The sequence below is a fragment of the Eublepharis macularius genome, chromosome 4 (genome assembly GCF_028583425.1).
Source record: "Eublepharis macularius isolate TG4126 chromosome 4, MPM_Emac_v1.0, whole genome shotgun sequence".
In the NCBI taxonomy this organism is placed as follows: Eukaryota; Metazoa; Chordata; class Lepidosauria; order Squamata; family Eublepharidae; genus Eublepharis; species Eublepharis macularius.
In genome coordinates, this window is record NC_072793.1 from 132,701,880 (window position 1) to 132,716,081 (window position 14,202).

The window sequence follows — 14,202 nt, forward strand, 5'->3', positions numbered from 1 at the left end:
TAACTGATTTTGAGTTGAGTTTTTTCTTGTGCATAATGTTTCTTTCAGTTTTGTTTGCCCCACCCATTCCCACGCACTTTCTGATGATTGGACGTTCATCATTGGCAAACCAAATCCTCTCCTCATCTCCCTTTCTCCCCTTCCTGGTATTGTTTTGATCTTTTAAATCATTAGTTTCCTATTGATATTTCAACCTACCATTGCAATAATAGGTGCGGCAATTTCTCTGAATTCCCAGCTTTCATTTTTTTTTAAAAAAGCAAGTCTCTAACCCCTTCCCTCGTAGAAATATAAGGGAAAAGGTTTATCTCCACAATGGAAGGGGCTAGAAACTTAAAAAAAAATATTATCAAGAGATTCAGCTTTCATTAAAAACCTAAGTCTCTAGATTCTTCCCTTGCGGAGATACGCCTTTTTCCAAGGGGAAGCAGGGCATTAAGAGAAAAATCTATTTACAGCACTAATGAGAGGTGCTTGGAAAACTTCCTCTACTATTACAGTGTCACAGAATCCAGCCATTAACTGTTACTGTGACAGGAGCCAAGGGATGCCTGTCAAGGCTCCCTGCAAGGTGAAAAGAGGGAATCAATCATGTACATAATTATACAGAGGAAGATGGAGACTTCTTTCTCTTCTAAAGTGCATTTCCTAGAGCTTATCTACAGAGAGCTTATCTACATCAATACACATTTCTCTCCCTCATGCACACATCACACATTCCACAGTTGTTTAGATCATGCAGGCACTTTTTTCTTGTGGACTGTGAAAGACACAAGACACACACATGGAATCTGCATGAGAAACAGAGAAATGTTGCCACATGGTTCCTCTTCTTGTTTTAGTACTGACGTACCAAAGAGAAAAATTCTACGCTGACACATCCTCTCTTGTTCCCTATCTCTATTCATTTCACAAAGACACTCTACAATGCATCATAAAAATGCTGTTTTGTTTTATTCGCACCAAGTGTCAGGTTCTGCCAAGTAACTCTCAACGACTTCACTGCATGAGTCCAGGAACTGCATGAGTTAAAGCAAGTTTATTGATAAGCTACTAGTATAATTCCCTACTACATTCCTTGCCAGGAATGGCGTTTCACTACAAGCACGTAACATATATAGGATTCTAAGCACAGCCTAATCCCCAGAGTCCCCCACTCCTGCTTTCAGGAAACAGCTAGCTAAGTTCAATAAATGAGCAACAGGACAAAGCAGAGATGATGTGTTAGACATTCCAAGGCCATGAGGACCAGCTTCTCAGGTGAAAGAGAAACAGCAAAGATAACAGCAGGCTTTCACATTCCAGGCAGAGAACAGCTTCAGCTTCTAACATCAGAGTCAAACGAATCAAACAGTACACAGGCCTTGCAGAGCACAAGCGATACACAGGACTTTGCAGAGTATGACAGCCTGACACCAAGAGCTAGGGAGAGAAGCTGCCAATGAGAAGCACTACGCAAAGACTGTGCCATCCTTTAACTCAATTTTACCATGCGCTGATGTTCTTCCACTTTACAGATGGAGCAAATATTCAAACAGAGTATTTTTCCTGCTACCCCATCCTAGGTTCTTACCTGCAGAGTGGTGCTCTGATCTGAGAATGGAGAACTGAAGAAGGTCGTAACTATACTCATCACTATTTCAGTCACGTACTTCTCTAATATGGGGTCTGCATGCTTCCTGTCACTAGTGCTGTTGCAAGCCTAGAAAACAATTCAACAATTAAAAAAATTACAATGGAATCATAATTTCATGACAAATGCAAATTATTAGAATTATATCATCAATATATCTAATTCTGTACATGGTCCACCCATATGAAGATTCTTAATCCAGATGTTGGAGCCGTTAACAAATAAAACAGGTTCTAGGAACCTTAAAAAACCCTCCAGGTTTGCAAAAAAAAAATCTGAAATAAAAAATTTTTGCCTTCAAAACTTTGGGTTTTGTCAATTAAATACAGAACCCTTTCCAGGGCTGTTTTGGCCTCGGGGAGGGGCTCATCGAGGCCCAGCCCAGCAGCAACTACTGGGCAACATGCTACATCCTGACTTGCATGACTCACCCAGACCAGGCTGCTTGCTATTGCTCAACACCAGCCACCCTTCCAAAGCCAGTGTAGGTGATGTAGTAGTTAGAGTTTTAGAACAGCATCTGGAAGACCCAGGTTTGAATCTCTGCTTTGCTGTGGAAGCTCACTAGATGACTTTGGGCCAATCACACATTCTCAGCCTAACCTATCTCACAGGGTTGTTGTAATGATAAAATGGAGGAGAAAAGAACGATGTAAGATGCTTTGGGTCCCCACCTTGGAGAATGGTGGGATATAAATGAAGTAAATAAATATCAATATAGTCAAAGATGGGGGGCAGATAATGTAGTTTGGTTGATGGGTGAGAAGGAAGCAGGGAAAGGTGAAGATATGGGGGTTGCCACGAAGAAAGAGAAAATAAAGTGGAGAAAGAGATCCAGGGAAAAAGAAGTGACCCCCCACCCCCATAAACACACAACTCCTTGTGGTTTCCCTACTTGTACCTACTGAAATATCACACACTGGATACAAATCCAACACTTTCATTACTATTTGCAGCAAAGACAAGGGTGATAGTTCTCATGTAATGATTGATGTCTACAGAACTGCCACTCTAGCTTATCTTTTTGTTTCTCCCTGGTTTTTTTATGGCCTTATATTTTTAGGTTGCAGTGTGTACACAGGAATTGCACTTTTTAATTCAATCACTGGACAACTTCATAGGCAACTCTGATTCTCCAAAGCTTATACCCTGAAAATCTTGTTGGTCTCCAAGGTGCCATTAGACTCAAATCGTGTTGAAAACCAACACGACTACCTATCTGAAAGAACCTCAAGAACAGATGTTCCAGATCCAAAGCAGCCTCCACCAATCCAGGTAATCAGGCAACCCAAATAACTCAACATGGTGTGCAAGTTTTTTAATTCTCCACACTGGCAAAATTAGTCATAATACTGATTTCAGTGCCGGAAGAGACATCAGATACCAAGAATGACATAGTTCTGTGGCTATGTCAGGAACGCATACAAATGCAGACTCTGTATTTTGTTAGATCTGGCCACACATATTTCCATTAATTCAAACAATATTTATGGCAAATGTTGACAAACTGTTAGGGAAATTTCTTTAAAAAGTACTCTGCTTTAATTTTATTTTCCATAACAGTCATTACTCTCAGACACCAAACTGTGATCAATGAAGAAATATGAGTTTTATTACATTTATTTAATAATAAAGCTCAGGTGCAGATGCCCTCATTATGACATATGCATAAAGATCAACCATAGCAGAGAATCTTATATACTTTCCAAAGTTAATTGTTTACAGAAAAGAGATAAAATTGTTAAACAAAACTAGATACAAATAATTCTTCAGAATCAAATTCTTCAGGAGACACAGCACAAAATAGGCCTGATTGACAAGACAGTAAACTCTATCTGCAATATAAACATGCTACATGTCTGATGCCACATAGGAATTTTGGGTGTCTTTCTGAGAGGGTGCTTATCCAAGGTAAATTCTTGAGTACAAAGTCACAACAAGAGAGATACTGTCCTTGCAATAGGGCTTTCTAACCTTAGTTAACCAGTGTTTGAAACTGTGTCAGAAAGAATCTGCATACAAGAAAAAGCTTTCCCCTTCTGTCCGAAAGGTCAACTCCAATAAATGCTCATACATAGGTCTTAGAATAGGGGTCATAGAAATTCCCTATCACAAACGTTCATATGTAATTAGTAGAACTTTTTCTGGCCTTCACAATTACACTCTGAATGCACTCTGAATACTAGATGATTTTTGTCTTTTAGGCCTTATATATTGTCAAGAGAACACTCTTACCCTGCAAATGTCAACAAGGAAGTTTTCAAAGAGCTTCCACATGTGATTGCTTGTGTATATTTCTTTCATTTCAACTTCTGTGTCTACATAGCAATGATTTAGGAAGTTGATATAGGCAATTTTAACCTGTAGGGGGGAAAACCAAAGCATATCCCTCTAACTTGTTAAAAGTAGATAATATACTTTTAAACAAATCTAGTATTTCGTTCCATTTTCATAAAGTGAATTGCTTTCTTTTCACAACACAAATTCACAGTGAACTAGACAAAGGTCTGCATTTAGAATAGATTATATCCAATTGAAAGTGCAAATGAGAGGAGATTAAGAACATTGTGATATTAAAAATAATCAGCATTTATGCATAACTATAATTTAGGTTAGCCAAGCACTTTTCAAAGGAAAAAAAAGCAAAATGCAGTATTTAATAACGGGCATACAACAACATGCAATCCTTCAGAGAAAAATGCAAGATTGAAAAAATGAAATCAGCAAATTGTGGAACTGACTATTACATGGCTAAACCATGCCTGCTACCCATTTTATCCTCTAAGTCAGCCACCACACGGCCCTTGTTTAATCCTGCTTCACATTCGCAAAATACAGGATTCCCACTATTTTGAAGTTAGTCTTCCTTGAAGGGACTCTTTGGTTTACTCTGCAGGACTACACAAACTGATGCCTGGCTCGATGTTCTGAAATTATCTTCTTGGTGTTACATGAAAGTATCAATGGAGATGTAATGTTGGCTCCCTGTTAATCATGGTTATTTAAGTTGTCAGTTGCAAAAACATGCACTTACCTGCTCTTTTCTCATCCCTACTCTGGCCCTCAAAAAGCAGCATTCAAGTTAACAATGGTTAAGACAAACCAGAGTTTACCAAAATCCAGGATCTAATAACCACACCAAGCCACAGTTTCAAACCCTGATTTAAGGGACTCTCTGAAAGGGGAGGGGGTATTGATTGCTCAGAGGAGGGGGTATGTCTTATTGATTAATATGTGCTATAGTGAGACAGCATTACATTTATACCAGGCCCAAGTCAAATTTAAATGCCAACTGGATGTCATTCCAAGGAATACAGCTAACTTTTAATTGATTTTTTATTTTCACATTAAGATTTCAAGCAGACAATTCGTCTATCATCTCATAAAAGCTACCTTAAGATTTATTACTGCCATGGTGCTCAGCTCCATCCTTATATGAAACTGATGAACTTGCAATATTCAAATGATGTCATCTTTGGTACTCCATGCACTGTGGTTAACAGCTAGTCAATTAGTGTCTTACACATAAACATGCATACACATGTGCGCACACATGCATGCGCGCGCACACACACACAGAAGAGGGAGTCACTACTTGTTCTGCAGCAAAGCTATCTTGTTTATTCATCTGATTCTTATTATTGTTCTAGCAGCACACTCAAACCCAGGCAGTAATAACCAATAAAGAATCTTACCTCAGGTATACAGTCCTCATGGGTTACAACTCTAACAATATCATCCAAAGGAAGAAGAGAATTACACTTAATTTCTGTGTAGACATTTTTGCCCTCAGTACACACCGCTAACAGTTCCACTAAATGGATGTGATACATCAGAGAACTGTTCTCATCCATCCTATCCCGCTCAGATCTCATCATCTGCACCAGAGTCTGGAAAGAGGCTCTGTCATTGTAGAACACAAGGACATCTTCTCCTGCATTGACAAGCTGCCAAGAGAATAGAGCATTGATTCCATCAAAATAGCAGGTTTTTAAAAACTAGATTAGTAGTTTGGGATACTACAGAACGTAAGCGCCTTCAACATTGTTCTTCTAAGGATTGCTATTAATAATTTTGAAAGCACTTTCTCTGTGTACAATATGCTACATAATTCCCATCTCTTGATTCAACTAACAAACATGGCAGCCAAAGCAATGGTGTCTTGCCCAAGGCAAAATATAATAATAAACAATATCTTATCTTATCAAAATACCACCAATAGTTTTGCCTGAGTGAAAGAGGATTAAGAGGATGTATTCTCCAGTCTAGAAATACTTGTGAAGCAACCCGCCATTGTAAGTTTGAATGGATCTGAACTAGCAGACCAGTGATTTGGCAACCTTTACTGAACTGATATAGGGTTGGTTCACCCTTTATTTTTAAAATACTCAAAGGAATAGTTTGCTGCAAACTATTCATACCATTTTAAATCACAAGCATCTCAGCCCCTACAACGCAATCAGTTTTTCTCACACCCATAATGTTCTAGGAATGTGCAGTCTTCTCACCTCAGCCATGACCATGTCCTGGCACTTCTTAATAAATTTTCCCTCAGCCTTGACTATCGTCTGTAGGAACTTTATGTACTGGACATTCCTCCCATGCGTTTCAATGCAGTGCACAAAGTGCTGAACCACCCGCTCATTTATCTCACTGCAAAGCTGGAAATTATTCATGAAGATATGCTGCATTGTCACTGCCTCCAAGATCTATTGGAAGGGACAGAAAAGATAATGAATATCCAAATTATGATCGTGTCAGAATCATAAACTCCAGAGAATCTAAATATCTGCAGAACTACTGCTACAACAATGATTAAAAGCAAATTAACTGGTAAAAGCTTTGGATCTAGGAATCCAGGATTTCAAAAATTCTGGTACTGGCCTTTGTGGAAGCTCTCCTTCAACACTTCAGCTTCTTGGACTTTCCCCTTATCTTATAAATGCATACAAGAGATCAACATAACTCTTGATTAGGGGTGTGCAGTTTTGTTCGGAATTTGGATTAAAATACTGAATTTTGGCTGATTCAGTGAAATCTGGGTATTCCAAATCAAAGAGCAGCTGTTCTGAATTTTTACCGAATTTTTGGTAAAAATTTGGTCAAATCCAGCCAATGTTCTATAAGAAAATCACCTGATGGACTATCCGGTGGGCTGGGGTGTGTGTGTGTGTGTGTGTACTCTTTCAACTAAACTTAACCAAATTTGGAAGGAACCTATTCCTGACTGTCCTCTAAATACCTCCCCCCTTATTTCATGAATTTTGGACCCTGGGGCCCCCCAAAGAAGGTACCCCCATCCACTCTCCATTATTTCTATGAGAAAAAATATCTGAGGGCTATCTAATGGGATTGGGGTGGCATTTTTAAGGAAAACTCCACCAAATTTTCAGAGGATGGTCTCTGACTATCCTGTAAAGATCCCTCATTTCAAGAAGATTGGATCCTGGGGTCCAGTTCTATAGTCCCTGAACAAGCTGCCCCCAGCCAATCCATTGTTTCCTAAGGGGAAAAGTCAATGCTGACTTCCACTGCAGAATAGAAATGGGCACGAACAGAAAAAAAATATGAACATGATGTTCATCGTTCGTTGCCAGTTTGGTGTAGTGGTTAAGAGCACGGGACTCTAATCTGGAGAGCCAGGTTTGATTCCCCACTCCTCCACCAAGCCAGCTGGGTGACCTTGGGCGAGTCACAGTTCTCTTGAGCTCTCTTAGCCTCACCCACCTCACAGGGTGATTGTTGTGGGGTAATAATAACACTTTGTAAACCACTCTGAGTGGGCATTAAGATGTCCTGAAGGGCGGTATATAAATCGAATGTTGTTTATTATTATTATTATTATTATTATTATTATTATTATTATCCATGAACAGGGACTCACAAACAACCACGAATATGGCCCTGTTCACAAACATATTTGTGGATGGCTGTTCATGGGGGCCAGCAGGCTCTCCTCCAGCCATCATCCAAGTCAATATCCCTACTGCACCACTCCCAGAAACCTTACCTGAGCAGGCAGCAGGAAAGGTACCAATAATAAATAATAGCTTGGCCCAGAGCCTGGCAGCAGCCCTGGAACTTGAAGGGGTAGATCCCTATTCCACCACAAAGAAAATTCAAGCTCTAATGCACTCTCTCTATCAAAATGCCAACAGCAACTCTCTCCCTCTCCACTGTCTGCAAACTAAGCCAGAGCTGGAAGCCCCTCCCCCCTGGTCTTTGCTCTCTTGTAACAAATTTGGAGCTCCACACTTGAAGACCTGCTTATCAAGCTAAATTGGGCTATATTGGGGTTTCCAGGGCAACAGCAGGAGTTCAGACAGAGTTCAGACAATCCCTGCCTAAGTTGCCAAGGGAATTGATTGCAGGTGCCAGACTGTCTGGCTTGATGAATAGCGACTAATAGCAACGAACGAGGCTTGCGACAACCACCTGGGCCGATTCCAGACAGCCCTCTGACATTTCGGAATGCAGAGGGCCGTCTGGAATCGGCCCTGTTCATTTAGAATGGGACCTCGTGAACAGCTTGTTCGCGAACAGCAGATTGGGCTGTTCGTAGCTTTTTTTTGCTCATATTGCTGTTCGTGCCCATCTCTACTGCAGAAGCACCCTGGCACAAGGCTGCCATGACCAAGAAACAGTCCTAAATGCAAGCTGAGCTCATCACAGAGAAAGCCCAACAGAACCAAAGTGAAGCAAGGGAATGAAATCCCTCCAGAACCAAAGTGAAGCAAGGGAACCAACACCACACCAGAGAATCATACCCATTCCACCTAAACCAAACTGAAGGGGATTCTTTGTCCTTGTGGCTGGGTACTGCTTGGTTCTGTTCTCTGGTGTTTCCCCACTGGCTGAGCCCAGTGCCTGGCTGCTGGGAATGACACTGGTTGTATGGGGCTAAGTTGCAACAGTGTCCCTACTTCAGTTTAGTTTGCATGGAATGGATGAGATTCTCTGGTGTGATGTTGGTTCCCTTGCCTCCCATTGGTGCTGGGGGGATTATATTCCAGTGCTTCAGTTTGCTTCAGCTGGGCTTTCTCTGGGATGAAGTCAGCTTGCATTTGGGAATCTGCCTTGGTCCTGCCCCAGTGTGTTTCTGCAATAGGAGTCAGCTTTGACTTTTCCCAATGGAAATAATGGAGTGGCTGGGGGCTTCTTGTTCAGGGGCACGTAGAATTGGAACCTGAGGTCCAATCTTCCTGAAACATGGAGGGTCTTTGGAGGACAGTAAGGAGTAGGTCCCCTGAAATTTTGGTGGAGTTTGCTTGAAAAATGCCACCCCATTCGCCCAGTTACCTCCCCCCCAGATATTTCCCCCCTTGTAGAATAATGTAGAGTGGGTGGGAACACCTTCTTTGGCAATCTGCAAAATTGGAGGACAGTCAGGAGGAGGTACCTTGAAAATATGGTGAAGATCGGTTGAAAAATGACCCTCGCACACCAGATAGTCCCCAGATTGATTTTCCCATAGAAAACAATGGCCTAATTTTTCCAAACTTTTCGGAAATAGCCAAATGAAATTAGAGAATCAATTCAGAATTCAGGAAATTCCAAATTTTCCTCATTATTAATAAAAGAATTCAGATTTGCTGAATTTTTTTTGATGCACACCCCTAGTTTTGATACATGAAACAAAACACCAGCCACATAGGTATTTGATGCCCCCTTTCACCATCTACGTGGTTCTAGGGAATCAGGAAGCACAAGAGCCTTAGCACATGGTCAGCAGGCTATGCTATATGTGGAAAAATCACAGGTTTTATAGGTCTCATATACACATTGCAACACTCATATACACTGCAACACATCTCATTCCTTCCAACTTTTAAGGGCTTCCAAACAGAGGAGGGAAAGCCTTGTATCAGAAAAGGGCAGGGGGGAAACCATAAAAAAGAAGATAGACTATCCTGTATTCTCTAAAAATAAGATTAATAAATACATTCTTACCCCAGGGTTCAGAAACAGATTTATATGTTTGTGCAACAAGGCTTGATTTTGTTGATTGCCAGCACAGAAGTTTTGCAGAAACTCGTGGGCAAGTTTCATGATCTCCTGCATCCTTGTATCCTCAGCCTGTAATTACACAACACAGAAACTCTCAAAGGGTTAAGAATATAGAAATCTCAGACTGAACTAAAGCCAAATTGCCTTGCAGCAGGTTTAGGTGAAAGGCTAGTCACTTTGCACAAACAGGCCCACAAAGGGCTAAATATCAGTATTTCTATCCATTTTTGAATAAACTCCAGTAGTTGAAACACAGGAGATTTTTCAAAATACCAGGACGTTTAAAACTGCTTGAGCAGACAGGAAAGCTATACGGTGTGTCATGCTTTTATTCCTGAACTTTTTCTGATGAAGGCGACCTATTTCCTAGACATTTACCTACATCCAAATAACACACAATTTATTGATCCCCACAACTCTACCACAAACATATTTTTAATTACCAGAGTCAAGGGCTCATCTAGCCTCAGAAACTATAGTAAACAAAGGTCCTGAAAAGTTATAACTGTTGAAGGTCTTCACAGACTCATTATGGAAACTGCCAATACATTTTATCCAGCTAGTCTCTTGGCATGAAAACCCTGCCAAGGGATGGATGGACAGACGCGGGCGCACACACACACACACACACACACAGAGTCAATAGCTGGGATCTCACAGAAATTCTCTTCTGTCAGTGGAGTGCAGCCTCCTTACCTCATCCTCACCTACCAGAGCCCAAATTCCCCTCAAATGTTGCTCCAGGATACAGAGGGAATTCCAAGCGGACCCCCACAGCAAGCCAACAACCAGAAAAAATTAAAATGATAATATACAATGTCTGTCTTAGGGTACCTCCCCGTTAGCTTAATAAGTACTATTACTATCATTTGCACACACAGTTTAGAAGTAGTTCCAGATAGTATCCTCATCAGCCCACTGTTCTCCTGTTGTTTCCTTATTAAGGTCCCATTTATTCTAGATTGTTAGGGTTTTTTTTGCTTTTGAGCTTCATACAAACATAATTTCTGTGGTGTGTCCTTGTACTAATTATTCTACCATGTTTTTAAGAAGATGTGGAGTTTGGCACCTGTGGAAAGCTTAGTTCCAGTTATCAGTCTCAGAACTGTTCACTCTAGTGCCATTTTAATTCCAGTTATCAATCTCAGAACTGCTTGCTCTAGCAACTGCGGGTAACTTGGGGTGGCATTTTTCAAGCAAACTCCACCAAATTTTCAGGGAACCTACTCTTGACAGTCCTTCAAAGACTCCCCCCCCCATGTTTCAGGTAGATTGGACCTCTAAGACTGCCTTTCCAACCCAGGTCCAGGAGTGGATCCTCAGGCAGCCTACAACTCAGCCTTGCTCCTGAGAAAGCAGCACAAGAAAAGGCTCTCCCAGCTCTGGTGGAGGCGTGTCCAGACACCACCCTAGACAAGGGGAATTGGCAGCCTGTGTCCAGACATCCCCATCACTTTTGGCAGTTCAATAAAGTCTGTGTTGTACAATAACTAGATTGTACAACAGTGGATCCCCTGTCTGTTTGCTTGCCTCTGGATTACATTAGTTCCACACCCCTCCCATATCCCAGTCCCTCTCCTCTTATCTTACACTTCCCCGCAGGGCTGCCCTTTCACACATATCAGAGAAAGTCTCTGGCTCTGGGCTGGTAGGGATGGGGTGACCCCAATGATGTTCTGCTGCAAAAAAGAGCAGATGTTCAATGATACCTTGGAGGATGCAGCCCCACTTAACTTCCCTCCTCCTTTCTTCTCTCTCAGACACACTGCTGGGAGTGGGGTGAGACTTGGAGTGTTGTCCATGTGCGCCTGCCTGGGGTGGGTGGGCGGGCTCTAAGGAGTTCTCACACTTTCCCACAGCATTGCTGGCATCTGATAAGCCAGGCAGATGGAAAGCATGTGGGGGAGGCGAGTCAAGGATGATGTGAAGATGTGGCTGAGGGAGATAGTGGAGCAATATGCCAGCCAAACCAAGAGATCTCAGGGGTGCCTCATTGGTAAGGCTAGCCCACTCTACCTTTTGCTGTTTGTGGGGGAGAAGACCTGGGCCTGTAGCCCACCTTCCCCCCCCCCCATTTTATTGAGATTCATGCTAGAAACACCAGGCATGATGTCCCAAAGCCTTTCCACTGAGCCATGCTGATCAGCATGATATTCCCTGTCTGGCCCCAAATAGCTGCAAGTGGTGCCAAAGTTACAGAGGGGCCTTCAGATCTGCCTGGCATATCTCTGGGGAGCAGCCTCCCTTGGTTCTCTGGTTTGATTCCAACCATGGATTTCTTGGTTCTACTGCCTTTTTACTTCTCCGAAAGTGAGGTGTGTGTGTGTCACCTGAACATGGAAGGTGCTCTCACTGCCAGCCTGGCCCCTGCGAGCAATGGGGTGGGTGCCTTTCTGCTATTTGGGTGTGCATCCCCCCTCACAGGGAAGGGTGCCTCTCAAGGCAGAAGCCTCTGTTGAGGCATGGTAAACACAAGTACAGGGATCTTTGCACATCAAGCACCCACTTGCTGCAGGGGAGGGAAGTAGCAGAGACTGCGGACCGTTGATTAGCTCCACCTTTGTTTGCCACTCAAGGGGCTGTCAGCAGCAGCTGCCCTACCATTGGAGGATGCTGCTAGGGTAGCCAGAGAAACGAGGGAGTGTGCACTGCTGGCCATGCCTCACCAGCTTTCCCGCTAGTGGAGCTTGCTTGTGAAAGTCCTTTGGGAGAGAACAAGTGGAGCTAGAGAGGAGCTGGCTGCTCTGCTGTGGCAAGCCTGAAGATTGCACTGATGTTTACCTTTTTAAATGGGTTCACTATTTCTTTTCTAGAAATATCACTTCCCTACTGCAGAAGACTTGAGCAATGACTGACACCTACATCCCACCCCCCCACCCCGACTTTTAAAAAAATTCTCCCACATCATTTTATGGGCTGACTGAAAGACAGGATGGAATTCCCTTCCCTCTTAAATCGGATCAATTGACAGTTCTGTACACCTGAAGGATGACGCATGGGACACAGCCATGTGAATAGGAGCTGGACATTTAGTCCTAAAAGAGAAGCAAGAGAAATCCTGCTGCTGTTCAAAAGTGCCTTTTCCATCACTTTGGATTCAACAATTGTGGAAACAAGGTGGTCCAGTGTGGTAATGCAAACTGATCTCAGAGAAGCTGGTGTGACCGCCAGTGAAAGTTCTTCCATTGACAGTTCTGGGAACCAATTAGGCATTTTGGTTCTCCCATCACCTACTCTAGAGATTCTAAACAGGATGGCAGTCCCTGTGACTTCAATGAAAATGATTGTTATCAGATTTAGTTTTGTGTTTGTATTACTTGAAGAGTCCCATGTTGACTTAGAAAGTAAAGAAATTTGGGGATCCCTGTTCAAGAAATTGTGGACAAAGACTTGACCAGCAACTTATGTAGGAACTTGCTACAACAAGCATCTAAGAAATAATTTTTTGGTTACGAGGTAAGTATTTTACATTTCACTGATGTTCAATACAACTTGTAAGAAGGAAGATCTAAAGATACTTTACAAATACACTAAAGGAAAAAGATGCACGCAAATCTTACTTTCTCATATGGGATTTGTAAGAGTTCTAAAACCACAGTGTGCGCTCCCATGTTTCTGAGTAACCTTTGCTGCTGCTTTCGGCTTTTCCTGACCAAGATGCTCTCTTGGACGCAAAGCTTGCTAAGTCGAAGCAAAATCTGCAAAGACATATTCGTTTGAGAACATCATGGCATTCTGATGCTTTTCCAGAAGTAATGGGAAAAGGCTCTTGTTCTCAATAGATGACAGAATGACACTGCATAGACTTTAAGAGAAAAACAATACATAATGCTACATAGTACGCAACTGACATGCAATGGTATCAGGGCTGTGTGCGAAACCAGGGCTGTGTGCTAAACCATCACTAAACCATGTAAACACAGAAACTGGAAGTGGGTAATGAATCTCAAGTTCCATTTCTAGGAAAGCAAGTTCTCTTAAGAATGTCATGACAAATGTATGGATAATGCCTGGCCAATTTTGCCTCATTTATATACATCACAGAAATCAATTTTCCTGGGTGCAAAATGTGGACTTTTTAGTAGGAAGGGAAGAAGCAAAGTACACACAGCTCTGAAATAAACCTGTAAATATAACTAATGTGAATACTTTTTTGTCCATGAAACACCACTATTACATAGCAATTTTTCCATCTTTCTGAAAAGTAAAGGAAAAGTTTCCATTGATGATTTTGTTATCAGCACTTTAACTAATTGCTGGTTGAGCGTTATAAAATCTAGTTAAACCAAATTATGACCTTTATTACTACTTATTACATTTAGATGGCACTTAAATTAAAATCTGCCTGCAATATAACCAATGATCTTATCCCAAGCTCTAGTTAGATACTGTGATCCAGCAAAGTTTGCAAACGCTCTGATACACATAGGTGTATCGTTGCATACAGGGAGTGTACTGTCATCTTCTAGCAGGCAGGGAATGTTCCATAGTCCCTGTGGACAATCTACCAGGACATTCCTCAAGTCATAGAAGAAAAAGGACAGAGCAGGGGAAATAGGACA

At 41.9% G+C, this 14,202-nt stretch overlaps 1 protein-coding gene across 1 annotated transcript in view; it reads right to left on the bottom strand.

Annotated features, from left to right (window-relative positions):
• The window catches only part of ITPR1 (inositol 1,4,5-trisphosphate receptor type 1), a 282,814-nt gene that overhangs the window by 112,454 nt on the left and 156,158 nt on the right, over positions 1 to 14,202 (bottom strand). Inside the window, exons 28-33 of the mRNA XM_054975949.1 lie at positions 13,201 to 13,338; positions 9,584 to 9,709; positions 6,142 to 6,342; positions 5,329 to 5,580; positions 3,869 to 3,994; positions 1,574 to 1,702 (exon numbers count right to left, since the gene is read on the bottom strand). Of these exons, the coding sequence (XP_054831924.1) occupies positions 1,574 to 1,702; positions 3,869 to 3,994; positions 5,329 to 5,580; positions 6,142 to 6,342; positions 9,584 to 9,709; positions 13,201 to 13,338 (972 nt within the window). The remainder of the gene's footprint in view (positions 1 to 1,573; positions 1,703 to 3,868; positions 3,995 to 5,328; positions 5,581 to 6,141; positions 6,343 to 9,583; positions 9,710 to 13,200; positions 13,339 to 14,202) is intronic.